Raw genomic sequence first — 26,065 nt, forward strand, 5'->3', positions numbered from 1 at the left:
TCAGGTCACCAGTAAGGTGTGGCCGGGAATTGCGACCATCCGGCGGGGTTAGGGCTTTATTTCGCGTTTATTTATATTCTAAGTGTTGGTCACGCCGCTGTTCAATTGGCTGCGCGCATGAAAAATGCAGCCGACTGCACTTAACGTGCGGTCGCAGGGCCCTTACAAGGCCTGTTCTTAACAGGACGGCTTCGGCTATCTCCATATCCGTTAGTCGATTCGATTTTTGGATAGGTAATATATTAAGCCATTTCCGGCCCAAATAACTAGCGTTTTCGGCTAAAGCGTTGCGTTGCGGAATCGTAAGGGTTTGTTTGCAGTCAGCTAATACACCTTTGTGTACGAGCTCCAAAACCTCCGTTGCCGTAGGTCCGGGATCGACGGGGATTCGATTGGGTATACGCTGGATTTTTCGCCAAAGTTTGGTAGCTGATTCTTTAGCCGCAAAGTAAATATCTTGGGCTATTCCTGTGAGGATTAGGCCATCAGACCTACTCTCGAAACTCCTCACCACAATCCGCCGCGAACCTGGTTTCGAGCGATTCCTTCTTTCCACTTCAGAAGCAGATATGGTGGAGGCTGCACGGTCTGGCCCAATCGCTGTTTAAAACATAAACGTGCACCGATGCGATGCTTTGGTCCTTCAGCATTCGAATGCGGGGCCTGGTATCTCCAGGATCAGATTGCTGGAGATGCCACATCTTTCTCAAACTGCATTCGAGACCATGTCAAAAGTCCCGGAACTTTAAGCAAGCTCGAGTGGCTCTGGGACTCGGTCGTCAATCCTATTCTTAATTCCCTGGGGTTTTACAAACCTTCGTCATCCGATCAGTTGCCCCACATATGGTGGATTCCTACTGGCATAGCATCCCACCTTCCACTTCATGCAGCCGGGTACCACCTAAAGTGCACTGGGGAAACGGCACTCGACAGGGTTGCTTCGTCGTATGCTTCGTCCGTCAAATCCATCATACACAGTCGAAGGCGGCCATTTCAGCCTGCGTCGGACCGCCAAACTCGTCACTCGGTGGTCGTATCTATGAAAAACACGCCAAAGCTGGAACCTCTCAGGCATGCGGACGCAGAAATCGATGAAGTGTTAGCTGCTTGCAAATCTATGGGAATATCGGGCAAACGTCCTCAAAAATGCAAACCGGACCTTTCATTGGCTTTACAGGACTGCGAAATCTTCCACTTTGCAGGCCATGGCGGCGCGGATCAATTGGAGCCGCTGCATAGCAAGCTGCTTCTCGATGATTGGGATTCGGACCCATTTACGGTCGCGGCTCTGGAATCCAATCCTGCCTTGAACCCGCCATTCCTTGCTTACCTTTCCGCATGCGGGACTGGTCAAATTCTCGACCAAAGCTCTGTGGATGAAAGCATCCACCTGGCCAACGCGTTCCAATTGGCAGGGTTCCGCCATGTAATCGGCACGCTTTGGAGCGTCGATGATGCATTATGTGTAGACATGGCGCGGATTGTGTATGAACTTTTGCAGAAACGAGGAATGGACGACGAATGTGTAAGTAGGGCGCTTCACCACGCAACCAGGACACTGCGAGACGGGTGGGTCGATGCCACGGATGTCGGTCGTGGGACGAGACATGCTCAGATCGACGCTGTAGCAAGCGATGAGTTGGAGCGAGAACAACCACTTTGGGCTCCTTATGTTCATTTCGGCGTTTAGCTTGATTGCTTCCAACCATCGATTCTACGGTGTTCAACTTTGTTTATTTTACCCTATCTTGACTCTGCAATTATTGCACAGAAATGCAAATTATGTGCTTCTCTATGCTGTCCTATGATATATTATAATATCGCTCCCGATCGAAGCCCTACACCGTGCGGGGCTTTCTACCGCTTTTAAAATCGCGGGGCATCCGTGGTTGTTTTCCTTCTTTGTTTGCTCCCAACCACATGGAGTCGCTCAATCGCGTTTTATCGATGCTGCTATACCAAAGTTGTCCTCCGGGTTGCTCTCATGACAATGGCTCAGAAGACGTGGTTTTTCCCGCCTGATTTTACCTTTCGTCCGACCGGGGAGCTCGCTCTGGGAACGGTGATCAAGCATCCCAGCCACCCCACCCTCGCCCTAGCTTCCCTCCGTTCCAGCGAGCAGCCCAAAATCGACCTGCCTGAAATCGATATCCTCCAAGAGCGCAGCCATGTCCATTCCCAAACCTCTAACCGATCTGCAAACATCAGTTTTCTTGCCAAGTTTGTCGATTTGGCTTCCGCGACGACGAGCGTTGGCCTTTCACGCAACAAAGAATGGCTACTCGGGAGTGTGGACCTCGAAATACAAACGTTTGGCAAAGCAATCAGCAGAGATGCTTTGAAGGCGATAACCAGGCTGGAGCCCGTCAAAAAACACATTAACAGCGGCATTTTTGGCAAGAAGCCCGTCTACATTATTACAGGGTTACGGGTGGCGAAAAGCTCGTTCCAAGTGACGGATCAAACAAAATCGTCGGCGACCATATCGCTGGGAGCATCTGGGCCAGCCCCGGCTTGGGTCCTTCCTTTGGAAATCGGGGGCGGAATTTCTGGCGCGTGCGAGCAAAGTAGAAAGGATTCATATGAAACGGGGCCATTGGCTGGAGGAGTGACACCTTTGTCTAAGAGCCTCATAAACGATGTCTTGATCGGCAGTCGACAGGATGCTATAGGTGTTGCTTCCGTGATGAAGCGCCTTTGACAAGGTAATATATATGTCGGAGTAAGGCCCGCTTTCAAGAGGAACCAGCTCCGCCTTGAACCTTTTGAGGTGCTGCTGTGGCGTCTCCAAATGAACCAGAAGATTCTCCGGGAATTGAATGTCTGGCTCCCTGGGGCTAGCGACATTTCAGCGGTGTCACTGCCCTGATGTGACAAGCCTGGCATAGCCAAGCGTAGAGACTGTAGATTCCAATTATCTATGAGGCTGGTATGCGGTTTGGGGAATGTAAAAGTAAGCCTATCGACCCTCACTGGTACTAGAAGTGAACCTGATGACAGTTAATGATAGTTCCAAGGTTTTAAGGATGTTAGCGGTAGAAAAAGAAGGCGTAGACTAAGGGATGCCGTCTTCTTGTGCTTTGCCGGCACCTCCCACAGAGGACCAGAGTTACCGCACATGCTAAATTGATACAGTGCACTTGCATGCGCCAGCACTTTCTAATTAGGTGTAGTCATGATTTTGGGTTCACCCCACTCCTTTAAAAAGACGGGTGTTCACAACCCTAATTATGTGACGACCCTGTTTGATAGGCGAAGAAAGGCCAATCGATGACCCATCGTTTAAGTTATCTTATGCGATATTTCATAGATCAAGCTCCATTGTGTCGCGACCGTGCAGTTGGTCACTGCTCGCGCGTGCGTGTAAGTGTGCAATCTGCAACATATATAAATCTTCTCCATTCTAAAGTTCAAACTCTGATATCCCAACAAAGACAAATATTACAAAAGGCTGGATAAGTAAGTTGATCAGTAGGTGATTGGTGCTTGCGATCACACACTTTGTGTTGCTCAGAATTTATAAACTTCAAAGTTTAATTTTGAATGCGTGTGGGCCGAATAACCGGGCCGCCAGATCCATTATACAGAAACTCTATCCAACAACATGTTGTTGGTTTTCATGTGCGAGAGCAAGCACCAAAGGACTGAGAGAACGGCTAGAAGCTTAACAAACCTCGGTGACTGGATATCACACTGCTCCATAACGATAAAACAATAATATGCTGGCCCTTTACAATCGCATTCTTATCTCGACAAAGACAAAACCTTGATGTCCCAAAGTTTAGCGAACAACCAAAGTTCGAAAAAGGTTCTTTCTGGCCCTCTTACAAAAAGTACCGACAGCCAACGAGTAAACGAAGCGCATGTGAACTGACATAATTTGTGGTCATACTCTGGCAGATGTCAAGTCCCTTTCACTGTTTGCCATAGAATAACTAACGCAATGTTTGACCAAAATAAATCCCAGATTCTAACTTCACGGCGCGGGGGCCAGATCGTGACCTACACCTAATTGTTGTGAAAACAGATGGTAACCATGGCGCTTTAGTCTCGGCAAGTTTGCAAGTGTCTTGTGGTAGCGAACGGCCGGAGGACCCCGGGTCTTTGGTTTCGAACATCGCCCTACCGCGGGAAAGGGCAAGGGGCACAAAACAGCGCGCATGGGCATGCGAGTCTTGCTGTCGATCACGACAAAGTACCTGCTCAGGGCGCCGTCACTGGCTCAGCCGCAAGTGAGTCGGGAGACAAAAGAGTGGATGCTAATACTATATAGTCCCGGTGAAACCTCTGAAAACAATGCCCGAAAGAGCCACGAGAGACGGCATTGGACCCAGCGCCATGTCCTACGATGATGGCCAAGGGGCTAACGGAACTTAGGGTTTCTTATGCTGATGGGATAACAATCTGTTTGAGTTTACAACAAGGTTAGTACGCTTGACTTTTGCCCAACTTTACTCCAAAGTTGAACGTACGCTTAATTTGATAAGCATCATGAGCCCAATGAGAGCATTGGCAACGGGGAGGCGTGGGAAGGTGAAGTCAAGCAAAGATCAGCACGGTAAATGATCAAAATCAGACCCCAGCTAACTACCACTGCATTATTTGCCTTAGTAGCACAGCCCCAAGTGGGAATAAAACCACGTTAAAAAAACAAAGACTGTCAATTTAGTCCCTCACACCATGCCTTTTGTAATGGTTTTGCCTTTCCCTATATTACCATGGCCAAGTGTACGCCCTGTCAAATCGTTCATCTTCAGGATTTCCTCAACTTGTAGGCTTATATTTCGAGATCCTATACCCCGATCTTCTCCATAACGGCGTCGCCCCGCCCTTCCCACATTTCAGACATTTGATCTGCAAAGGCTCCGCAGGCTGCAAGTTCTCAGTATTACAGTTGAAACAGCTTCCTAACAAAGGAGCTCGGATATAAGAGCTTAGCAAGTCCTTCATAAATTCGAGTGTTCCAGTAGCACCCGTGTCCAGAAGTGCCATTACGCTGTATGCAGCAGCTTCGCTTCTACCCTCCGAGCTTCTAGCACAAGCGGCGGCAGATTGGTGCCCGAGCTTAATGCGAACGGCCATAACTGCGATCTCGCGAAGGGTCCGGACAGAGTCGGGAGTCAGCCCATAGATATCCGGTATCGAATCAAGCACGTCCTGGATATGGGAAGTTTCCTCCACCGCCTTGTCGTACTTGGCGGCGGCTAAGTTTTGTAGCTAGTAGTAGTAGTAGTAGTAGTAGTAATATTTAACGCCGGGCTCGGCCCGGCTCATTAGCCGGCCGTTAGCAACCTCCCGAGGGGTATCTCGGCGCGCTTTCTATTTTCTCTATTTACACAGCGGAAAACAAGGGCATAGAAGCGAATCGAGCCTGACCGGGTTCGTGCCCGGTCCTGCTTACAGGTTTGTTCACTGACGCGACCCCGTGCCTTCAGGCGCACGGAGGATTCGTCTGACGGCAGTTGACGGCTCTTCATCGAGAGGGGCCTGTGTCCAAACAGCGGAGCTGTCGGTCGTTTGTAGCCATGGAGACGAAGTTCCCAACAAGTGTGGGCTCGACGGCACAGGCGGGTGGTTGTTGTCGATAGCCAGCCGGGTTATCCTTGCCACGGGTAAGCGGGGAGGAGGTGGAGGGAGCAGGATTCGAACCTACGTTACTCAAGTAACAGCCATGGCGCTTAACCACTGCGCCATTCCCCCCATACGATTACCTAAGGACAAGGCCACGAGATCTCACGTGACCTCACGTGACGGCCAAGGGAATGGATCTCTATGATCTGTAGAATCTCAGTTGAGAATCACAGATCAAACAGATTAAGAGAGATCACATTCGGAACATAGTCTATATAAGGCACGCTCATTACCATGTAGATAGATTCGATTCTAGGATTGCTTAGCAGCAATCAAACTCTAGTTAACCTCAATACTTACTTGAGAACGATCATAACTTCACCCCCAGTCATTGAGAACCCCAGTTACCCAGCCAGACGCTCAGTTGCTTCAACCCACTGTACTTTACCCTAAGAACAGGTTACCCGATACCTTGATCGTAACATCGGTCTGCCGGCTCGAAGAATGAGGCGGCCCTATGGCGAGTGACCGCCCGCTCCATCAGCCTACATTAGTGATCTTATAACTACGGAAATCCAATACAATCACACTCCCGCACCGTGATACACATTCATCAGGCTAGAGACTCGAATTCCAACACTAACCAAACTGTACTTCCTCGATATGGCCCTCGTATCCGCAACAAAAGCCTCCAAGGTTCTCCTGAACACCGCGCTGGAGGTTTCGAAGGACGCGACCAAAAAGGTCGAGGAAATCTTTCCCGGGGCGGCAGAACAGGCCTGCATAATGGCAAGCAAAGCAGCCAATGCAAGTCAAAAAATGGGCGAGAAAGCCGGAGAAAGAATTATTGACGCCGCAGCCCAGGCGGCCGCAAACCCTTGCAAAGCAGCTGCAGTTATTGCAGGGGCAGCTGGGGTCACTATGATTGCCGCCCCGGCTCTAGTTGCGATTCCGACGCTAGGTGCTCTCGGCTTCAGCGCGTCGGGGCCTGTTGCAGGTATGTCAGAGCAAATCGGGACTGGCTCTTGAGATTAGAGGGGCTAAAGAAAAAAGTAAAAGGGATAAAAAGCAATCAATACTCAGTCAGCTGCTAACATACAACTTTTACTTCCTTACTTTTGGTGCATAGGAGGCATCGCAGCCATTGTGCAAAATGGTATAGGCAGCGTGGTTGCCCCTTTACTTTTCGCCACATGTCAAAACGCGGCTATGGGAGGCTACGGAGTTGCGACTGTGTTCGGAGCAGTGCAGGCCGGAGGGGGATTTATGGCTGGATCGGCTGGAACGGTGCTATGGATGAAATCGAAGCAGGCAGAGAAGGACGATAGTAACGGTGGGACGGCGGTCGCGACGAGTGCCAACGCTGAGGCGGCGATGCCTAATGCTTCCGAGAGCGGGTACGAAGGTGATAACATTGATAGTGATTGACCGTCAATTGTGCTGTATGGGTGTTTGGGACGGCTGGAATGCCTAGTCGGGGTTGCTGTGCCCGGTTTGCGGTTAATGATGCTTGAAGGTTTTGCTACTAAGGGCCATTCAAGTTTTGGGTTGGTGATAGAGTTCGGGATTTCACACCACCCGCTGTATTAACGTAAAACATATGTCGTCCTTGGTGCTGGGCTAAAAGTGCTTAGGGTTTTTGTTTCCGCACGTTTATCCAGAACCTCGCGGCCAGCGATATTATAACAGCGGCAGACTTTTTCTATTTCGCCATCTCGTTCATTTGGCGACAAAAACACAGGGATAAATCTGTAAAAGTCAGTTTGGTAATATGGGCAAAAGCTAGAGAAGGTTAAGGAGGCGGTGGTTCGCTGTAGTAACCTTGTTGTGGCTGTTTCCTTTTATGCCCACCTACCCCAAGTGCGGGGTTATTTACGTCCCCTCTCACAATACATTCGTGACGCAACGCTGGATTTGATGATGGCGCCCGAACTCTGCCTTTTTTTCCGGAAGATTAAAAAGCATTTAAATTACCAGGGAACCAATAATTTGTATCGAGCCAGGAAGATAATTTTGGCCACTCGCTGCGTGGGATCCTCGCAAGAGATCCTTGCTTATCGCCCAAGCACAACAAAGAGCAGGGGTGCATTCCAGAATAGTATAGGCAACGGAAAATTGCAACCCAGTCCGTTCAGCTCTGTCGGGGAAATAAGCTAGTCACATTTCACTAATTACCAACGAAATATGCCGGCTGCAATGCAACTGAAGAATCACCAACAGCGCCAGAGAAAGGCCGTATGACCGAACTGGACAAGGTGGGTAAAACTGCGACAATATATCACGTATAAAGAGAGCAGCTGTAAACGCCATGCAGCATTTAAACTATAGTTTCCCCGCAGTTATTGCGACCGTCCAGACTAAACAATGCCTGCAACGTCGCTGCGCCTCAATATGGTGGGCCATTATTTGCGACCTGGTGAGGGATTTGGTTCCCAGGGAACGATGAATAAGACTGGTTGGTCGAAGATAGAGAATAGCTGATTCCGCTGAGCTACGCGTTCGGCAGGGACGCGCAGCGCAATGAAGTAACGGATGGCTGGGCCACCACATCCGACTGGGAAGAATTGTTTAGGTGACGCCTCCGGCGATGGCTTTAACAGTTGCAACGAAGACAGCTCGTAATCAAGGGTACTACTTGATCTCTCTCTCCAACTGGGAGGAATAACCGTCCACCTCATATCTGACAAAAAATTTGAAATCACCAAACCAGTACGCAACGGTCCTGTAATGCCCATATATAGACGTCGAAAATCGTCTGCCCTTTTCCATCTTTTAGTGTAGCCCCTGCTGCATCGCCCCGGCGTATACGTGGTGCTCATCAGCGGCTCGGATCTTGAGAATCTTCGCAACCCAGTCCTCCTCCATACCGCACCCGGGAGTTGCAACAGGATGTTTGCTTTCAATTCCCTTTTTGCGCTCCACGGAGGACTCGTTGGCGATAAATACGAAATCTTCACTGGAATACTGTTACGACCAGACAGTTGGGCCGGTACCAGGGAGGCCAGGCGGGGTCACACCCCTCCTGACGACACCCGCCCAGAGAAATCACCGACCGGCAAAACAAGGATTACGTAAAGACAAAACCACGTAATAGCACGTGACCGCCAAAACAGCCGATCTCAAGCGGACAAGGGATAATCTCAAAGATTACAACCTGATCTCCGAAGACTTTGAGGAGTTTTTGAGATCAGAGACCCTTCAAAAGAGATCACTTTTGGAACATAGTTTATATAAGGACACGCTTATTACCGTGTAAATAGATTCGATTCTAGGATTGCTTAGCAGCAATCAAACTCTAGTTAACCTCAATATTTACTTGAGAACGATCATAACTTCACCCCCAGTCATTGAGAACCCCAGTTACCCCGTCAGACGCTCAGTTGCTTCAACCCACTGTACTTTACCCTAAGAACAGGTTACCCGATACCTTGATCGTAACAAAATCACAGGAAAGTAATAGGGAAATTTTGGAGGATAATAATAATGGAGAAGAGGCTAATAAACAGGAAGAGCTCGAAGATATGGACAAGCTAACAATAACGCCCGAACCGCCGCCATCCCCGGTTTTGTCGCGAGGATTTTCGTCGTGATTTATTCCGACCACGTTTTGGGTTGAAGTAATTAATATCTCCGATCTTCAATCACATTCGACCGCGTTTCGTCCGTGCACGCGCGCCCTACCCCGCCAATCAGGGCGCGCACATCAATCACTTCGACTCGAAATGATTGTGGAGGGGCATACCAGTGATATCGTCACTCTGCCAGGGAAGAAAGAGGATATCGGCTTCGGCGCATCGGAACAGTCGTCATAGTGGTTCCCTGCCTCATCGGGATAGCCGCTCTGCCAATAACCCGCGGCCTGGTCCATTCCCGCCTGCAGAAACGCCCGCAGATGTGCCTTTGGAAAAAGGATCGGATCCCGTCGGGGCCGAGGTCGGCAGGACCGTAGCTCTGGACCTGGGACATGATGACCGGATCCGAAAGAATGTAGCCATCCCGGTAAGAGCCGCCCTGGAGGTCGCACAGGACGACTTGGCCGCCCGAGTTATGGTACGAGAAGTGGCTCAGGGCCTGCATCGCTTCGGCCCAAACGTCCCCGTCGTTGGGGGTCCAGCCGCTATTGCTATTGAACTTCTCAAAGTTTTGGATGAGAGGCTCGACCAAGGTTTTGTGGCGGCTATCCTCGTACTCCCAGATCGCGGGAGTATTTAGCAAGATGCGCTGGGTGATGATGCCCTCGTCGTGCCAATTGTTTATGATGCTCTGGGTGCGGCGTATCACATTCAGCTCCTCGTCGAAATAGTGATCCTCGAACACACGGCCCGTCTTAAACTCTTTTGCCACACAATCCTGGCCCGCCCTTGCGCCCTCTTTGTAAACGCCGCGCCAGACATATTTGAAGCTTCCCTCAGCAAAGAGGTTTTTGCGATAAATATCGGCACTGTTAGAGTTATTCGTCCTTGCATAAGCCATTCTCTCTATAGCCGGGGGAGCGAGGAGATGGTCAAAATAAAAGTAGGGTCGGCGGTGACGAAAAGCTGTCCGCTCTCCTAATCCAAAGTGAGCCGACGTAACAAGGGTGCGAATTGCAGGTTTAGAAGGGTTATATACGTTCAAGATAGCTAATAATTTTTTGGGGCCTCAAGAGATGCTTAAGGAGCCAGAATCGTCCGTAGAGATTCATGCCTCTAATAGGGTGTATATAGGCCCTTTGTAGCTGAACGCGGGGTCACGACCTCAGGGTCTGGGCCCCCTTACTGGTATGCCACAATCAACTGATTGATGCGCGCCCCTTGGTTGGTCGGGCGGGGCGCTTGCATGGAGGTAGTCGACTTGATTAAAGAATTAAAATGCACGGAGTGCGTTGTACTGTGACGACCGTTGGTTGTAACGGATTAAGAATACCCGGCGACACTGGCGACACTGTGAGGATCAGGCCCCTAGACCTACCCTCAGAATCACGTGAGGATCAGGCCCCTAGACCTACCCTCAGAATTACGACTCGGCTCCACACCGAGCCAGGGATCGGACAAGGATCCACTACCTCCGGATTTAAGCGCGTCTCTTGAGCGCGTCGACGATTGTAATTTCTCTCTTCTCTTCAGTTTAGAATTTTCGTCGATAGCGCCTAATACACTGAGGTTCTCCAATGTATGCCTGGCCGTGACAGACACTGCGGGGTCAAGGCCTCTTAAGTAAGCCAGGTGGGACGACACCAGGTTAACCTGACCCAAAGGAATCATCAGGAATCAAGTGATCAGATTGGATCACTAGGATTATGAAATGATCTGTCAGACTTTACAATATCGGGGCATAAGCAGTGATTGGCTAGTTGATATAGAGATCCTTAACTTCTATTCTCCTACTCTCTAATAGCAAAGTAAACGTGAAGCTATTTATACGGTAGGAGTCCCTCATGGGAGTAAGCAATGCGTCAGGTGATTGGTTACCTAATCGGCTGACTAAAGACTGGCCCGGATCTGGCTCACATGATCCAACAGATCCAGGATCACCAGGCTCAGGAGGTGAGCCAGATGATCCAAGGGAGCTGCAGAGCAGCCTCACCAGTATACAGAGAATACACTCGTTACTGTGTAATTGTTTTCACTTCTGGACTGCTTGGCGGCAACGCTGTCGTCGTTTCCGGCGAGCACACCGAGACCCCCGCGCCGCTGTTGGCCGACGACACCCACCTCGGTGTCGGCCTGCCGGGGCCTGGACTCATGACGGTCGCTTTTAACACCTTAGTATAACCAAAACGGATATTATCAAAATAACGAATAGCCACTTCTATGGTGCCACCGCGGCCGACTATCATGACCAAGACCGCCAGCTCCAGGAGAAGCTCCTCATGCAAGCCTCCAACAACACCACTATAACAATTCACTCAGATAGGGAGCTCTCGCAGCAAGTCACGTCGCGGGCAGGTGCGCTGAAGGACCAAAGGAGTAACGAGATGTTAGTTTTCCAGCGGTGACGAAAGATAAAGAAAACTTGGGTCGAGAGATTGGATTCAGGAAGGCTTTATAAATTCCAGGTCCCCTCCAGCTCGTTGCAGAAACCCACGCGCCCCACCCGACCAAGGGAGCGCGCATCAATCACTTCGACTTGAAGTAATTGCGACCATACTACAGTCGGTGGAGTTGCGGAAGATGCTACGGAACATGTCACTTGACAACGGTGTTCGCCTGAACATTGGAGCCAGCGGGGATGTAGTCTTTGGGTTATTGAACTCACTCTATGGTACTCGGCCCATTAATTTTCGAGGACCGGCTCAATCGCAAAAAGCTCAGACAGGGGACATTATGCGGGAGCAAAGAAGCTTTTCTCGCATGGACCAATCGCCAGACACCTTGTCATCTTTCCTCGGGCAAAAGACAGGCGTGGTATATTGTACAAGAGGTAGAAATCGATGATAACGGACTTATGCAAGGAGTTGTTCGCTACAAAACTTATTCAGTCGAATGGGAACTTATCGGGCAGTCCTACCGGATTTAGCGGCCGGTGTATCCTTGCCAGGCTTTATAAATTCGAGCTCTGAGCCGCCCCAGGCCCTCAAATTGGATTGCGCTGTTGCTCCAAGTTACGAAAATGGAAGGCGTCCTGCATTACTGAGGAAATGTTATGGAGGGAATCCATTATCGCCGTAGCTAGGAGCAAACGCTTCATTTAGTTGCGTGGACTAGTTATGGCGGGAAATTTGCGTGTTAAGGTATTCGACATTCTGACTAATAACTCCGAACTTAACATGGCGATACCTGATCCAATCGCGTCCATTCAGCCTTCCAATTTATTAGAGACCAAGGCGGATTCGTTGTCCCACAACCTGATGAGCAGTTCTTACCTGGACTCATTGCAGGTCAAAATCCCATAAAACTTCATGTTTCGTTTTCAACACGATTGTACTAGCTGTCAGGGATAATCGAGAGCCACTTGAAGAGGTCCATGTTAGTTAGCGATGTAGATTTTTGGAGCTGCCGATCCAAAACGGTCGAGGAAACAAGATGTTAAATTTGATGGAAAATCGAGGATGTGGTGGTTGTAGGCTATCGCGTGGGGATTACAGTAACATGGAAATGGTGCTTTTCGCGATTGGGAAATCGTTATCGCTTAGAAATTCAGATGATAGTACCAATAAAGGGAGGTAGGGGCGCCATGGCGCTTCAATTTCGTCTGTGCATCGGTCGATTCGTTATTTTGCGCGCTCCAGAACAACGCATTTTTTAAGCAGATCGTTCCGTGCCCATTTGTCACCTTCCAACCCAAAGTAATTAATTCTACCAGCTTTTGCACCCGGTTGAAAAGTAGAGCTGACTCCTTTCTGAGTGCAGGATCTTTGGTTAGTGCGTTCAGCCGAAGACCAACCCTGCCGCTGATGCAATAAAATACACTGGATGGCTTATTGGCCGGCAGCCCTCTCCTAAAATTGTGGGCCTAGTGGGTGGGATGACAATAGCCAGTCATTTCGCACAGGCCATTCTACATTGAAACCCCGATTCCTCATTTCCAACGTAGAACCTCACATTCCTATCCGCGCTTATCGCCATGGCCCTCACCCGGGCCCAGATAGCGGCCCAGAAGCGGCCCTCACCGAAGAATCAAGGTAACTATTTTGCGCGGCGCCAAAGGGAATCTTTTATTAACAGTTGGCAGAAGTACAGCCCCTAGAAATCCAGTCGCGCCAGAGCCCAATTCGAAGGCGCGATCGCATCCATAACCAACCCGTATCCAAGCCTAATTGTTTACGGCAGCTACCATTATCCGCCCCTCAAAGTTGTAAACGCAAACAAACACTTTACCACACGACCAAGCACAGCTCAGACCAATGCTACAAGCGCCAGCGAAAGTCATGCACATCACTTCTAGGTCAAACGTCGGCGAGCCAGCAATCGACAACGGTGATCCCACACACTCCAACCCAGTCGCATTCTGGGCGAAGAAAGGGCAGTGGCCGAAGGACCTGTCCAAAGCCGGAACCACCTTGGAGATAGTTCCTATTATGGATCGTCTATTCGCGCGCAAGAAATCCTTGTCCGGCGCGTCGCGCAAGCGATCCAATTCTGCCACTTCCACAACACCGAGCGACCAGAAGCCGCGGGAAGAAAAGAGCGCACCGTATGGAAACGCGCGGTACTCGCGCCTACTTCAAACCAAAGGCTCGTACATGAAAAAGTCTGAACTAGATATTACAGATGCGAGCAAGGCTTTTGTCAGGACACTGTTTGAAAGGGAACAAAATCTTCCCACCGGGACTTATTGTAATGACGATATCTTCGCGGATGCTTGTCAAATTCTCGAGGATATAAATAAAACTAGGGTTATCCAAAATATTTCCCGGCTCATCGTTCCATCGGCGGAATCACTTGGGCTCCGTAACAAAAGTTACAAACACCTTATCGAAAGCGTTAACGCAGGGTGGAACAACTTAATGCCGCTTATCGGTACCCGTCCACAACCCGACTACTCCGTTGGTTTCAGACGAGAGGGATTTACCAACGGCCAGCTCAGAAAGCTGTCGCCATTTATCGGCGAGGTTCTCTTTGGGGATAAATCCTTTTTTATGGCTACGTACTACATATACTTTCCGTTTCTTACGTGTGAGGTGAAATGCGGCGCCGGAGCATTTGATGTTGCAAACCGGCAAAACGCCCACAGCATGACACTCGCGACGCGTACCATCGTCGAGCTTTTTCGTACTGTGAAGCGCGAGTCTGAAATTAACCGTGAGATTCTCGCATTCTCAATCTCGCACGATCACAGGTTAGTGCGGATTTACGGCCATTATCCCGTAATATCCGGGGAAGATACGACATACTACCGTCACCCGATCCACGAGTTTTCTTTCACCGCGTTAGACGGCAAGGACAAATGGACAGTTTATCGGTTTACCAAAAATGTCTACGACACATGGATGCCTGCTTATTTCCAGAGAATCTGCTCCGCCATTGATCAATTGCCATCGGAGGTGGACTTTGATGTTCCGCTCCTTTCCGAAGCCACAGGGTTTTCTCAAGAACTAGAATCTCTGATGCAATTAGAAAGTGGCTTCACCTCAGAGCCTGTCGCAGAGGTCTTGCCTTCGAATGATGTTAAGCAGCAAGGGCCAACTCAGGATACCTCATGCGCAGGGCCAGGGGTGACGAAAAAGAGGAAGGGCTGAGTTAATCTCCCTTCGTCGGCACTGCGTTACAGCATATTGTTCTAGACAGCTTGACACGAATTCGTTTTTTACAATCGCGTTCCAACCTGAAGTAATCGCTCCTCCCACCTGGACAGCTGCGAACACAGTCGCAGCCCCGTAACCTACATGGGTGCTGGCAGTTATTGGCGCTCGGGGTAACTGGCCTGACTTTGGTATCGCGGTTGAGGCGACTTTCCGTGTGCACCCGGAGCGGGATAAACTGCCAATATGATTGGGAGTACGATCTGGAGGATTTGGTTAAGCAGGAAACGATTTGCGCATTTACCAGTTGGATGGCCATTTCTCTGACGCGGACACTTAACACGGACGTTAGCGGGGCTTTTTGCGGTATATAAACACCACCGATAAGGCACGGCCCGAAGATTGGATCCGTTGCTGTTGGTCCGGGAGGCGACGGCGGGCCGCTATGGCGCTTGCATTTACGACCGAAAGGGCAGTTGTAACCCCTCGTTGAGTACCGCACGGAGCAAGCCGAAAGCATAGGTAGTGCTCACCGACAGTGCATGCAATTATTTGTACAATAACGATTGGCAGCAAGTGATGGCAAGTGGGAGGAAAATGTGGGCATAACTGTTCGACGATACCTCTGCGCTGGATGGATGGAGTGTCTCTGAACCGCTCGATAGTGTTTCTGCGCATCCAAATTTGTTTAACTAAAGCTTTGTCTTTGCCAAAAGCCTAATGCGCAAATACCCAGAAACCATTAGTCTACTGTAGACCAGCGTTGTTTCAGTTGGGAGTTGTGAACCTTCTTTTGGCTAGTCTTCATGTATTATTATCGACTAGCAACATGGCGGCCACGTTGAGTTTGATGCAGCGATTAAGCCATTTAAGGTAGCGTTTTCCATGGCGTGCTCTTTCTGTTCACTCTCAACTGCATCACACTTGGATTTACTATAAGCCCAAAGCGCCTCATGGTCGTTGTAGAAATGCTGAATCGCCAGCTAACTAGAATAAATGAGCTACGGTCACTGTAATATACGGGCTTGCTTTATTGGCTTGGTTTTCCCGAGGAACAGCTGCATAAATTTGCGCCGCAACCCCTAGGTTCGCCCGGGCAGTTCGCAAGAAAAAGAAGGCAGCTAGCTAACCCCAACTGCAGCTACAAATTTACAGGTAAAACTCGACTTTTGACCCCCGGTGACTTGTATTTAAGCTTTTTTCCGGAATAGTGAAATATGCCAAACAATTACACTGATACAGGCCCGCCGGTTGCGGACATTGGGCAAAGCTTCACCCAATATTATCGAACAAAGAATCAAGCCCCACGAGATGAAAAGTAATCCCGAGTAAAAAAGTAATGGAGTACTTCGTCCATGTCTGCAAACCACAATCTATTTTCTACACTACGGCCGTACACTGCGACTCAAAAACCCTTTTTTTACCCACAGGCCATTAATCCCCCATGGATAAGACATAAGTTATAGGTTAGGGAAAGGATATGGTCGCGCCATGCGCCTTATATAGCCCGATGGTTGCGATAGTTGTGGGTCCTTGTTTTCCTCGCTGTTCTCACGCATTTCGAAGAAGATGGAGCGTGTACAGTAAGCTGCTACCTCGGTAACAGCCGCTAATTAACCTACCTAACCAACTTAAGTTGAGTGATACCCGGCGGCCGTCTGTCCCCACTCTATGGATAAAGTGGGATTTTATCGACAGGCACAAATCGTGGACTTGTATTCATGGCCGAGGCCGGCCGTACCATTCATTCCCTGGGGAAAACAGGACCAGAACGATCAGCAATCGGGCCCGGGCAGGGCGGCGCAGGGACAAGCAGGCTTAATAATGTTCAAGAATCGTGGTCATCTTACCAGGGAGCTCAAACTCCTGATTCGCCCTCTGACATGCGCCCGTGAGGAGTGTTTTATTTGCCGAGACAACCACAGTCGAGAAGCCACCGAGGCTGCGGCCGAAAAGGATGGGCACTGGATCTCCACCGACGCGACAACTCTGCTCGCCCAAAGACGCATGCTGCTGCTGGGCCTGGTAAGACTGGTGGTCGACTACCCCCAGACCCTTGGCCAGCACGAATTGGCCTACTTTGATCTGGCCCTGGAGGATGGTTTCCCTGAAGCCGATATTGGGTGCAGGAACAGCGCCACCGGCCACGCATTATCCACTTCGATCGGCGAGAGTACGGGCCCGCCTTCCTTGACCAACCTGACAATTTTCAACTTCCACCGCCCCTCGAGTCTACCTTCTTCTCAACTAATGTGTAGAGGCAGTTTCTAACCAGGGTTTGCGGTCGTTAAAATGGGTGAGGAACCGAAAAGGCCTTTGTGTCAACCTTGTCGAGGCAAAAATCAGGCAACATATACGCGATTATTTTAATGAGATCTGGCAAGGGACTAAAGTTGGCTGACAGTACCGCCTCATCAAGCAGTTGGTAGATTTCTATTAACGCAAAACTTAGGAAAAGGAAGCATGGCGCACCCTTAAAAAAGGCGAAGGACGATTTCGCAACAGAGTTTGCTGTTGCTATATATAACGTTTCGCATGCATGGCGATAGTAGATATTAATACATACACCCTCTTTTTCAAGCGTTTGACATGTAATACCAACAAAACCTGAATAAAAGGGCGATGACAATGCAAAGAGGAAACTTTGGGAAGCAAGCCATGGCTAATTATTAACAAAAAAATACAAGCTGCAATGCAGCCAAATGATCACGAACGGCGCCGGAGGCGCGTAGGCGGAGGCGCGTAGGCAGCTGTGCGGCCAAACAAGGAATTTATTTCGTATCAGAGCCCTCTCATCTCTCATGTCGAACAACAGACCAGACCATTCATTTGATTTTGCTATCAACTATTAACATGGTGTCGCGGATGTCCGCCCCCCCCCCTCCCCCCAAAAGGCCCAAATCGTCACAATGCGACGTAAACCCGAAATTTGCCGCCCATGACCCCCAACTCGAATTGCTCCAAACACGAAAATGCAAGCGAAGCTTACGGGGAAAAACTCTTTAATTCTTGAGGATAATAAATAGGTATGGTTAATAATATTAAATGCGACAAAATTGATTCGATTTTCATCTTGGATGTTCCCAAGTCTTTCTGGGGATGTTAATGTGTGATTTCCAAATGCTGAGAAAATTGACGTGTGATTCCCAACTCCGTCAAAACGCCGGCGCTATCGTAGCAAAATACTCTGCCCTTGTAAATGCACAAAAGTGCAGCTCTTGCACCCGTCACTTCATTCAAGTCTTGTAATCTTTTTCTCGATACCATGTCGTCGTGTGCAAAAAGCTCTTTGAAGTCTTTGCGCTTCGGTTCGAGGACGCGTTTTAAACATTTTCAGTTGTAATTTGCGGACGATCGGGGAATCGTGAATTATGTGGAATGGAATTTGGCTTTAGCAATATCCCTTGAGAGTAAGCAAGTGAGAGACTTAGAGACAAAGGTTTAATATAAATAGGCACTGGAGGTGCCGAAAGCGCTCTTATCGAAAGCCAGAATCCAGGTTTTGGGTTAATCGTGGGTGCTTATCCCGAAACCTGGTGCTGGCGGATGGACGCCACGAGGGTGGCCAGATTCTGGGCGACTTGTGCCAAGATTGGGTCCATTCGAATGAAGCCTTTTCCCTTTGACCGTTTTATTTGATGACGGCTTACCAAAAGGTCGAAATCCTGGCTTTGGTGCTGTGTTATTGTGTGATGTTACCCTTTTCTCATCTGGATGGTGCTGAAAAGTAACAAGATTTTTGGTGGTTCCACATTTCTATACCAGGCTGGTACTTTGGCATCGTTAGCCAACTTGGTGTGTGGAGCGACACGCTACAAACCTACTTGGATCCTGGGCACATACTACTCGGGTAAACCTCGGGCTAGCGACTAGTGCCCTTTGGCTAACCAACAACCATGGCGCAAATCAAAACAAAGCATTGTTTACCATCAATCTGCCACAAAGCATTGTTTGCCGTCAATCCTACGATGTACCATGCATGACCGCATTTCTCACTGGATCGACAGACTGCCAGTAACGGCTGAAAAAGACGTCAAGCGCAAGCGTTGCGAATACCCGCAAACTCGATCAATCGATCTGCCGACGCCGCCCGCAACCCAAATCTGCCGTTTTACTGGCGATGTGCCGCCTAGTCCAATTATGAACACACCACCGACGAAGCGACAGCGAAATTTTCCGAGTCACCAAGCCGAAGTCGAGGAGGTCGAACAGACACCCCGTCCTACCGTCGCCGCTCTCCGCGGCAATGTCTCCCTCAGTTACTCTACATCATCGAGGGCAACGAGCAAGCGCAGCAGTAGCCCCCGCAAAAGACAGGCAGAATTGGAGGTGGAGCCCGAAGAAGCTATTCAGGTGCGGTCACTGGCTAACGGCAGACTACCGGATGAGCTGTTCTTGCTTGTGTCTGAGCTCGAAAAAGCTGCAAGCGGTGATACACCAGTGCTGCACGCGTCACTTAAGCAGGAGTTAAAATACGCGGAAGAGAAGGCAAAGGAGAGGCGTGCGTTGGGGTATCGCATACCTGATTCCGCATTTACGAGCGGAGAAGAAGATACGACGGGAGATTTGATTACCGACGTCCCCGCCTCTAGAGTCTGCGAGGTGCTTCTCGCCGCTTTACGCTGTCAAGAACGCAAACATGACGAAAATGGGTGGAATTAGGCTGTACATTACCGGCTGCTACGCCTGGCGCTTCCAGCCGATAGATTTGTCGACTTCGAGCCGTGGTATGACCGTTTCCCGTATTGTTCGCCCAACTCAATTTTGTTGCTGACATTTTGCGCCGCCAATATTGCCTAGCATAACCGCAAGAATTACCCCCGAAATCCTCCCGAGGTTTTCTTCATCGGGAAAAAAGGTCGATTACTGTTTTATAGTTAACGGTGCGTCTGTTTTCGATCAGCCAGCCATGGAGGCGGCCAACAGGACTGGCGCATGGAAGACACCGGCACAAATTATTAAGACACTGCGTCGCAGGACGCCCGGAACATCCATTAATCATACCGACTTTGGCCCGCTGAACAAATGGCCCATCGCCATCAGCGTCGAAACGAAGAGACCCGGCGAGTCGGGCGAGAAGGCCGAGCTGCAGGTGGGGGTCTGGCAGGCCGCACAGTGGAGGTTGCTCGAATGGCAGCGGCAGGAGCAACAGAATAAATTACAAATTCCACGGCATTTACAACGATCGCTGGCCGCTATGGACATGGAAGACGAGATAGGTGAAGGGGAGGCGGGGGTCCGCGTCCTGAGCCAAGACATTGCTGCCGTTACCGCACCTAGCCAGATCTTAATACCTCCTTCGATTATACCTGATTCAGCTTTTCTCCCGGCACTTATTATCGTCGGCCATGATTGGAAGTTCGCAGCCACAACGCGGGAGGATTGCGATGGCGGCCGGACAGTACTGTGGACAGAATCTACGATTGGTAGCACCAGCAACCTGCTTGGCATCTACCGGATTATCTGGTGTGTCCGCCGGCTGGCAAGGTATGTCAAGGAGAGATATTGGCCTTGGTACGCTGAGCACGTCCGAGGCCTGTGTCTGAATGCGGAGAAAGACCAAATATGACAGAAATGGCAAGTGATGACGAGAGATTAACTTATGTGGAGTTTTGCTGTGCCAAGAATAATGGCGATAAGGCAGCCCCCAAATACCCTCTTTGTTGGAGGTCTGTGGCTGTATTAAAAGTCGTTGAGAGATCCTCTGTGCAAAGCGCCTCCACATCGCCTTGAATGACGCCTAGTTCCCGGCATGTTTTTTTTGGGAAACGATGGGCAGTACGAACCAGTACAGACATGCACGGGTTTAAGCATGCTGAACCCCTGTTTAAAGTCAGTTACTCTGCTCCGTATTCCCATGCTCAAAGTACATATATTGATCACCTTGCGTTCAAATATAGCCTGAGAAGTTATGGAAAAACATATGCTAGTTAATTCCCAGACTTATTTAATTCCAGCCCATCCTTCCGAGAGGAAAATCAAGATGGCTACCTGGATTTGTGAGGAATTGGGCCACGTTTTTGAGGAGAAACAGGATAAATGAGCGGCATGCTGGGGCGTCATATTTGGGATTGAAGCCTTCCTTTCATTGCAGGCCGACCACCACGATCCACGCTGCTGAAACTCGACCAGGTGACATAGCGATTTTGGCAAAGTGATGCCAAATTCCATATACGGACAAAGTAACCGAAATGAGAAGGAAGCGAACTGATGGTGGAATAATCCAGAGTGTCAGGATTGTGGTGCAAGTGGCACCGGGCGGGTTGTCACAATTGTTAGAATCGCAACCTCGGACGTCTTGTCCGTATGCTGAAATTGAACTGCTATAATGTCGATGGCGGGGAACGCTGGTAATTTGGACCAGAGCCTCGGGATTGTGATAAGCTCAGTGATGACAAATCGTATGGTGATGACGGGAAAAAATTGTCGTGATGGGCCAGGAAGGAAAAACTCGGCGGCACAATTCAGGTTGGTTATTTAGTCCGGACGTTGCGAAGCTTGGCACCTATGGGACTGGCATGAGGAAGTGGGGATGTATGGCGAAGCGAAGGACATGGGGAATCAAAGTGGATCAAAACGTTAGACGTTGTACAGCACCATGGGGCACGCTGTGTGACCAACACACTTTAAAACCAGCTGCTTGACGCAGCCGTGTAACCAGATGGTTTTTGCAAACATGGCATGTGCTTTTGTGTAAATTAACACGGCAAGCACAAAAGATTATGTACAATAAATGTTTATCTCGGTACCCAATCTACGTTGTGCATTGAGCGCATTGTTCCATGATGCGGAGAAAATGCAAGGTTCGTGGCTGCCTCAGGCAAAGAATAGTATGACATTGAAAACAATCCTCGAGTCTCCTACTGTGACCAAAGTTTTTATCGATGTACGCAACGATTCGGATGCCCTACATGCCGAGCACTTTAACAAATAGATGATAAATGTCGAGTTTATAGGCGCAGTCTGGTCAGGCTGGGTATGTGAATGCCGTCACACACGAAGCGCTGAGCAGCTCGGCCGACCGCTCAGAAAGACGGCTGATCCGCAAATCCGAGTCATCTGTCACGGCCAGGCATACATTGGAGAACCTCAGTGTATTAGGCGCTATCGACGAAAATTCTAAACTGAAGAGAAGAGAGAAATTACAATCGACGACGCGCTCAAGAGACGCGCTTAAATCCGGAGGTAGTGGATCCTTGTCCGATCCCTGGCTCGGTGTGGAGCCGAGTCGTGATTCTGAGGGTAGGTCTAGGGGCCTGATCCTCACATTACCCCCCTCTAAGGCCTGATCGACGTAGGCGGTCAGAGTCTTGAGTTTGTCACGTGTGTCTCCTCGGGGCCTTCCTCCGCTCTCGTGTCTTTTTCGCATCGTGCTCGGCAACATTGTCCTCGGGTCCGTCCTCCGCAAAAACATCCTCTGCTGCGCTCCTGATCCACTGTTGCAAATTTACCGGAGGTCCTGCTGCGTCCGGGTACTCCTTGTGAAAGGTATCCAGCAGTACTGGTGAATTTTTCAAGTCGCGGGCCTCATACCATGTCTCATCAGGGTCGAGTCCGACCCACGATACCTGATATTGCAACGTCTTCTTTCGTCCGAATAGACGTGAGGCCAACACTTGCTCCACCTCCCACTCCGGTTCTCCGTTAATTTCGACCGGTGGTTCCGGCTTTTGATACTGCTGAGGTAATGGATCCGTTGCTGCCTTGCGCAGTCGGCTGGCGTGGAACAGCTTACTACCTTTATACCAGGCAGGGGTGTCGAGAATGAAGCTGTGGCCCTTTTCCTCGAGAATCGTCCATGGTCCTGCATTTTGCGAGTCCAACTTGGTCGTAGGAGCTTCGGTGGAAAAACCCTTTTTGCTAACGTAAACCGCATCTCCCACCGTAAAGTCGACCGGTCGCCGCTTCTTATTAGCCTGCCTCTGTTGCTCTATCTGCGCTCCGAGTCCGTTGTTGCGGGCCAGTTCCTGAGCTTGCCGGGCTTGGCGGACCATTTCCAGCGCCTTTTGTTGCTGACCGGTCTCCAGGTCTTCTTCGGGTAAAGGTAAAGAGAGCGGGTCTCTAGGGCGAGCTCCGGTTTCTGCTTCGATCGGTGCCATGCCAATAGAGGCGTGGACGGACGAGTTGTGGCCGAAGTCGAAAGCGGGGATATGCCGTCGCCAATTCGTTTGGTATTTGTCTACATAAAAGCGCATTTTCTGATCCAATTCAGCGTTGGTAATTTCGACGCTGCCCTGACTTTGAGGGTGGCGGGCGCTTCCATGTTTATGCTTTGTTCCTGTCAACTCGTTTAGAGTGTTTAGGAACTCGGATATAAACGGTCCGGCGTTGTCGGAAAGCCATAAATCGGGGACGCCTTTCCAACGGTACACGGTCTGATAATACCGCATGGCCAAGGTCTCCGCGGTGTCCGTCTTTTTTCCCGGTAGGGTGGCCAAAAGTTTGGTCAATCGGCAGATGAAGACCCAGACGTAATCGTAGCCTTCTTTATCCTTGGGCATATCTTTGCCGTCTACCATTACGTGCTGCCAACACCGTCTAGGGATTTCCAGTGGGTGCAACAGCCCAGGCGTCTTATCATGTCGTACCTTGTTGCGTTGACATTCGCGACAATTCTTAATGTAGCGTTTGACGTCTCGATTTCGGTCGGGCCACCAATAGTCCTTTTTCAGGCGGTTGAGGGTTTTATTCTGGCCTCCATGGCCGAAGATCTTGGGCTCATGAGCTTCGCGGATGAGAGCCGTTCTTAAGAAGATTTTGCCATCCTGGGTAGTCTCGGGTACCGTTAACAGACTGTCATGGCGACCTAGGTTTTGTTTTAGGTTTTCTTCCAGGATAAGGGCCACCAGGTCAGCTCCTTGAGGTGCGGAGGGCTCCAAGTTGTTAATGGTTGGAGGGGGCTCGCCGGGTCGGGAGTCGATCTTTTCTGGAGGGATTAGTGCAATGGTGCGGTCTAACACAGCTCGGGCCTTGACCGTAGGGTTGTCGATGGTTTTGCGCGAAAGGGCATCGGCTGCCACATTATCCTTGCCGGGACGGTATTTAAAGGTGATGTCGAAGTTGGCCAGGTAGTCAGCCCATCGTATCTGGCGAGCGGACAAAAGTTTCTTGGTCGACCAATAAATTAGGGCCTGGTGATCGGTGAAAACACAGAACTTGGTACCCAACAGGGCTGGTTCGAAGTCCTTTAGCGTATTAATCACAGCTAATAGCTCCTGGTCCTGAATCGGATAGTTTTGTTCAGCAGGGGACATGGTTTTGGACGAATAGCCGATTGGCTTCCAGCTGCCATCGTCCTGTTGCTGCCACACGACACCGGCGGTGGCCCTGCCACTGGCGTCGGTGTCCATCCTGACAGGCATACCGGGTTTGAAGAAACTCATCACGGGGGCGGTGACCACCAGTTGTTTCAGCGCTTCAAAGGCAGATTTCTGCTCGGGGCCTCTTTCGAACGGGACTCCCTTTTTCAATAATCGGGTCAGAGGTTCTGCTTGTTCGCTGGCGTGATGGCAGAACGTCCGAACGAAATTGCATAAGCCTAGGAAGGATCGTACTGCGGAAACGGAGGTGATGTCGTCCCATTGCCAGCTGGTGATGGCTTCGACCTTTTTGGGGTCGATGCGGATACCTTTACCGATCTCTAGAAGTAAACCCAGGTACTCAATTTCGAAAACGCCGAAGCTTGACTTTTTGATATCGCCTTGGAGTCCGGCTTTGTGCAGCCTGTAAATAACCTCCTCGGTTTGCTCAAAGTGGACTTGCTCCGATTTATCCTCGGTATAAATCAACACGTCGTCTGCGTAGGCGCTCGCGAAAGCGTCCAGCAGTTTATTAAACTGAGCGTTGATAAAAGCTTGGAACCAGGCGGGTCCGACCTTCAGTCCAAAGGGTAGGACCTTCCACTGAAATGTACCTTGTCGCGTTTTGAACGCCGTTAAATACCGTGACTTCGGATCCATTAGCAATCTGTTAAAAGCTCGAATAATGTCGATCTTGGTCATCCTCCGGGCTTTTCCACACTTGCTCAACGTCCCGGCCACGTCGGGGGCAAGTACTTGTCGTCCTTTGATGAATTTGTTTACCCATCGGTAATCCACACAAAAACGTTGCTCCTTCGATTGCGGTTTAGGAACGAACAGAGTCGAAGCTGCGGTCTCCTCCATTGTCCGTTCAATGAAATCGATCCTCAGAAGTTCGTCGATGGTTTCCTTTTCCAACTCCATCATCGCGAAAGGGGTCGAATAGCGCGCTGGCCTCCCCTCCAAAGGTTTCTCGAGTTCCAAAACCACGTCGAAGCCGGGTCGGCTAGGCGGGAGAATCGTCGACGCCTTTTTGGAAAAGAAACCCTCAAGGTGGGCAAGTGCTTTGGGTAACTTGGCTCGTACTTGCGCGATGTGCTCCGGGTCTTCGTCTGCAGGGAATGGAATGGGACGTCCATCGTGAGTCTTGTTCCACTGCAGGGCTGATACCGCATTCAGGCTGGTCGTAGGCGTATCGTTTACTGGTACCAACGGTATAGGCTCCGTGGGTAACGGGGATCGTTTCCATCGATCTTGACGAGGGTCGTTAAGGAGGGCACAAATATTAGCTGGCAGGCCTTTGTTAGAAACGGTCTTTGGGATAGTCGGGAAGGCGCTAATTTCTGCGATCTGAGCCTGGTTTTCGTGTTGGCGTTTAGGGCTTCGAAGTATCTTGTGGACCTGGATGCGACGGTCTTCTTGTTCCATCTTGCGGTCCCGGCGGACTGCGTCAGCTTGGGCCTCAAGGTCCAGAGGCGGATTCGAACGTTGTACAACGATTGCGGGTGAGTATTGGGCCATGGCGGGCAGGTCGTTGGGCCAAACGAAGCTGCGGGTAGCTGGGAATAAGCCTACTCGATGCTTCGTCCACCATTCTTGTCCGATAAACACATCGTGTGCCGTTTCGAGGAGGATGAATTTCTGCCGTGGGAATTGTCGTCCGTCGATTTGCAAAGTGAGCCGAAGGTATTCGGTGGCTCTTGCGGTAACCTTCCCGTTAAAATCTCCAAAGTCCAAAGGTTTGGGGAGCTTTTTGATAGGTAGCTCTAAACGTTGGGCGACCTTTCTCGCCAGGCTCGGTCGAATGGATAAGTACACATCTGCTCCGGTGTCACAGAGAGCTTGGGCGTTGAGACCACGACCTTTGTCTTGCAGTTGAATGGGAGCAAGGAAGGTGTTTAATTTGGGTGATCTATCGATTTTAGCTATCTGAGGCATGCAGACTGCCGAGGAGACTTCCGGCAGCCTTAGCAGTTTTCCGAATCAGACGAGGAAGTCGACGACGAGTTGCGAGTCGAATTGTCAGGCTGCG

General features: G+C 50.1%; 11 protein-coding genes and 1 pseudogene across 12 annotated transcripts; 9 read left to right on the top strand and 3 right to left on the bottom strand.

The window, feature by feature from the left end:
• Positions 1-625: 625 nt before the first annotated feature.
• On the top strand, positions 626-1,768 carry MGG_08677 (uncharacterized protein; the record flags this gene model as incomplete). The annotated part of the gene is made up of 1 exon (XM_003711060.1): positions 626-1,768. One exon carries the CDS (start codon positions 626-628, stop codon positions 1,688-1,690), a length of 1,065 nt encoding a protein of 354 aa, XP_003711108.1. The 3' UTR covers positions 1,691-1,768.
• A 132-nt stretch (positions 1,769-1,900) lies between these two features.
• On the top strand, positions 1,901-2,733 carry MGG_15415 (uncharacterized protein). Its single transcript, XM_003711061.1, has one exon. It carries the CDS (start codon positions 1,985-1,987, stop codon positions 2,699-2,701), a length of 717 nt encoding a protein of 238 aa, XP_003711109.1. The 5' UTR covers positions 1,901-1,984; the 3' UTR covers positions 2,702-2,733.
• Positions 2,734-4,764: 2,031 nt separating this feature from the next.
• MGG_16547 (uncharacterized protein) lies at positions 4,765-5,477 on the bottom strand (the record flags this gene model as incomplete). Its single annotated transcript, XM_003711062.1, has 2 exons — positions 4,765-5,217; positions 5,337-5,477. 2 exons carry the CDS (start codon positions 5,475-5,477, stop codon positions 4,765-4,767), a joined length of 594 nt encoding a protein of 197 aa, XP_003711110.1.
• Positions 5,478-5,628: 151 nt separating this feature from the next.
• On the bottom strand, positions 5,629-5,700 carry MGG_20109 (annotated as a pseudogene). Its single transcript has one exon. The product of its transcript is annotated as a tRNA-OTHER (tRNA).
• A 534-nt stretch (positions 5,701-6,234) lies between these two features.
• MGG_15416 (uncharacterized protein) lies at positions 6,235-6,999 on the top strand (the record flags this gene model as incomplete). The annotated part of the gene is made up of 2 exons (XM_003711063.1): positions 6,235-6,568; positions 6,701-6,999. 2 exons carry the CDS (start codon positions 6,235-6,237, stop codon positions 6,997-6,999), a joined length of 633 nt encoding a protein of 210 aa, XP_003711111.1.
• Positions 7,000-7,935: 936 nt separating this feature from the next.
• Positions 7,936-9,045, top strand: MGG_16548 (uncharacterized protein; the record flags this gene model as incomplete). The annotated part of the gene is made up of 2 exons (XM_003711064.1): positions 7,936-8,026; positions 8,685-9,045. The coding sequence occupies 2 exons, from the start codon at positions 7,936-7,938 to the stop codon at positions 8,825-8,827; spliced, it is 234 nt and encodes a 77-aa protein (XP_003711112.1). The 3' UTR covers positions 8,828-9,045.
• MGG_08681 (uncharacterized protein) lies at positions 8,820-10,508 on the bottom strand. The gene has a single exon (XM_003711065.1). The coding sequence runs from the start codon at positions 10,042-10,044 to the stop codon at positions 9,325-9,327; it is 720 nt and encodes a 239-aa protein (XP_003711113.1). The 5' UTR covers positions 10,045-10,508; the 3' UTR covers positions 8,820-9,324.
• On the top strand, positions 10,422-12,112 carry MGG_08682 (uncharacterized protein; the record flags this gene model as incomplete). Its single annotated transcript, XM_003711066.1, has 6 exons — positions 10,422-10,430; positions 10,948-10,974; positions 11,040-11,318; positions 11,463-11,498; positions 11,706-11,957; positions 12,032-12,112. The coding sequence occupies 6 exons, from the start codon at positions 10,422-10,424 to the stop codon at positions 12,110-12,112; spliced, it is 684 nt and encodes a 227-aa protein (XP_003711114.1).
• A 967-nt stretch (positions 12,113-13,079) lies between these two features.
• MGG_08683 (uncharacterized protein) lies at positions 13,080-15,238 on the top strand. The gene is made up of 2 exons (XM_003711067.1): positions 13,080-13,174; positions 13,225-15,238. The coding sequence occupies exon 2, from the start codon at positions 13,397-13,399 to the stop codon at positions 14,729-14,731; it is 1,335 nt and encodes a 444-aa protein (XP_003711115.1). The 5' UTR covers positions 13,080-13,174; positions 13,225-13,396; the 3' UTR covers positions 14,732-15,238.
• A 1,320-nt stretch (positions 15,239-16,558) lies between these two features.
• Positions 16,559-17,005, top strand: MGG_08684 (uncharacterized protein; the record flags this gene model as incomplete). Its single annotated transcript, XM_003711068.1, has 1 exon — positions 16,559-17,005. One exon carries the CDS (start codon positions 16,559-16,561, stop codon positions 17,003-17,005), a length of 447 nt encoding a protein of 148 aa, XP_003711116.1.
• A 1,704-nt stretch (positions 17,006-18,709) lies between these two features.
• Positions 18,710-19,396, top strand: MGG_16549 (uncharacterized protein; the record flags this gene model as incomplete). Its single annotated transcript, XM_003711069.1, has 1 exon — positions 18,710-19,396. One exon carries the CDS (start codon positions 18,710-18,712, stop codon positions 19,394-19,396), a length of 687 nt encoding a protein of 228 aa, XP_003711117.1.
• A 247-nt stretch (positions 19,397-19,643) lies between these two features.
• MGG_16550 (uncharacterized protein) lies at positions 19,644-20,303 on the top strand (the record flags this gene model as incomplete). The annotated part of the gene is made up of 1 exon (XM_003711070.1): positions 19,644-20,303. The coding sequence occupies one exon, from the start codon at positions 19,644-19,646 to the stop codon at positions 20,301-20,303; it is 660 nt and encodes a 219-aa protein (XP_003711118.1).
• Between the last annotated feature and the right edge of the window lie 5,762 nt (positions 20,304-26,065).

Source organism: Pyricularia oryzae, chromosome 1 (assembly GCF_000002495.2).
Source record: "Pyricularia oryzae 70-15 chromosome 1, whole genome shotgun sequence".
NCBI lineage: Eukaryota > Fungi > Ascomycota > Sordariomycetes > Magnaporthales > Pyriculariaceae > Pyricularia > Pyricularia oryzae.

What these genes read in the sequence shown, in the direction of transcription:
- MGG_15415 (XM_003711061.1), top strand. Translation starts at nt 1,985, where the DNA reads ATGACAATGGCTCAGAAGACGTGGTTTTTCCCGCCTGATTTTACCTTT.
- MGG_08681 (XM_003711065.1), bottom strand. Translation starts at nt 10,044, where the DNA reads ATGGCTTATGCAAGGACGAATAACTCTAACAGTGCCGATATTTATCGC.
- MGG_08683 (XM_003711067.1), top strand. Translation starts at nt 13,397, where the DNA reads ATGCTACAAGCGCCAGCGAAAGTCATGCACATCACTTCTAGGTCAAAC.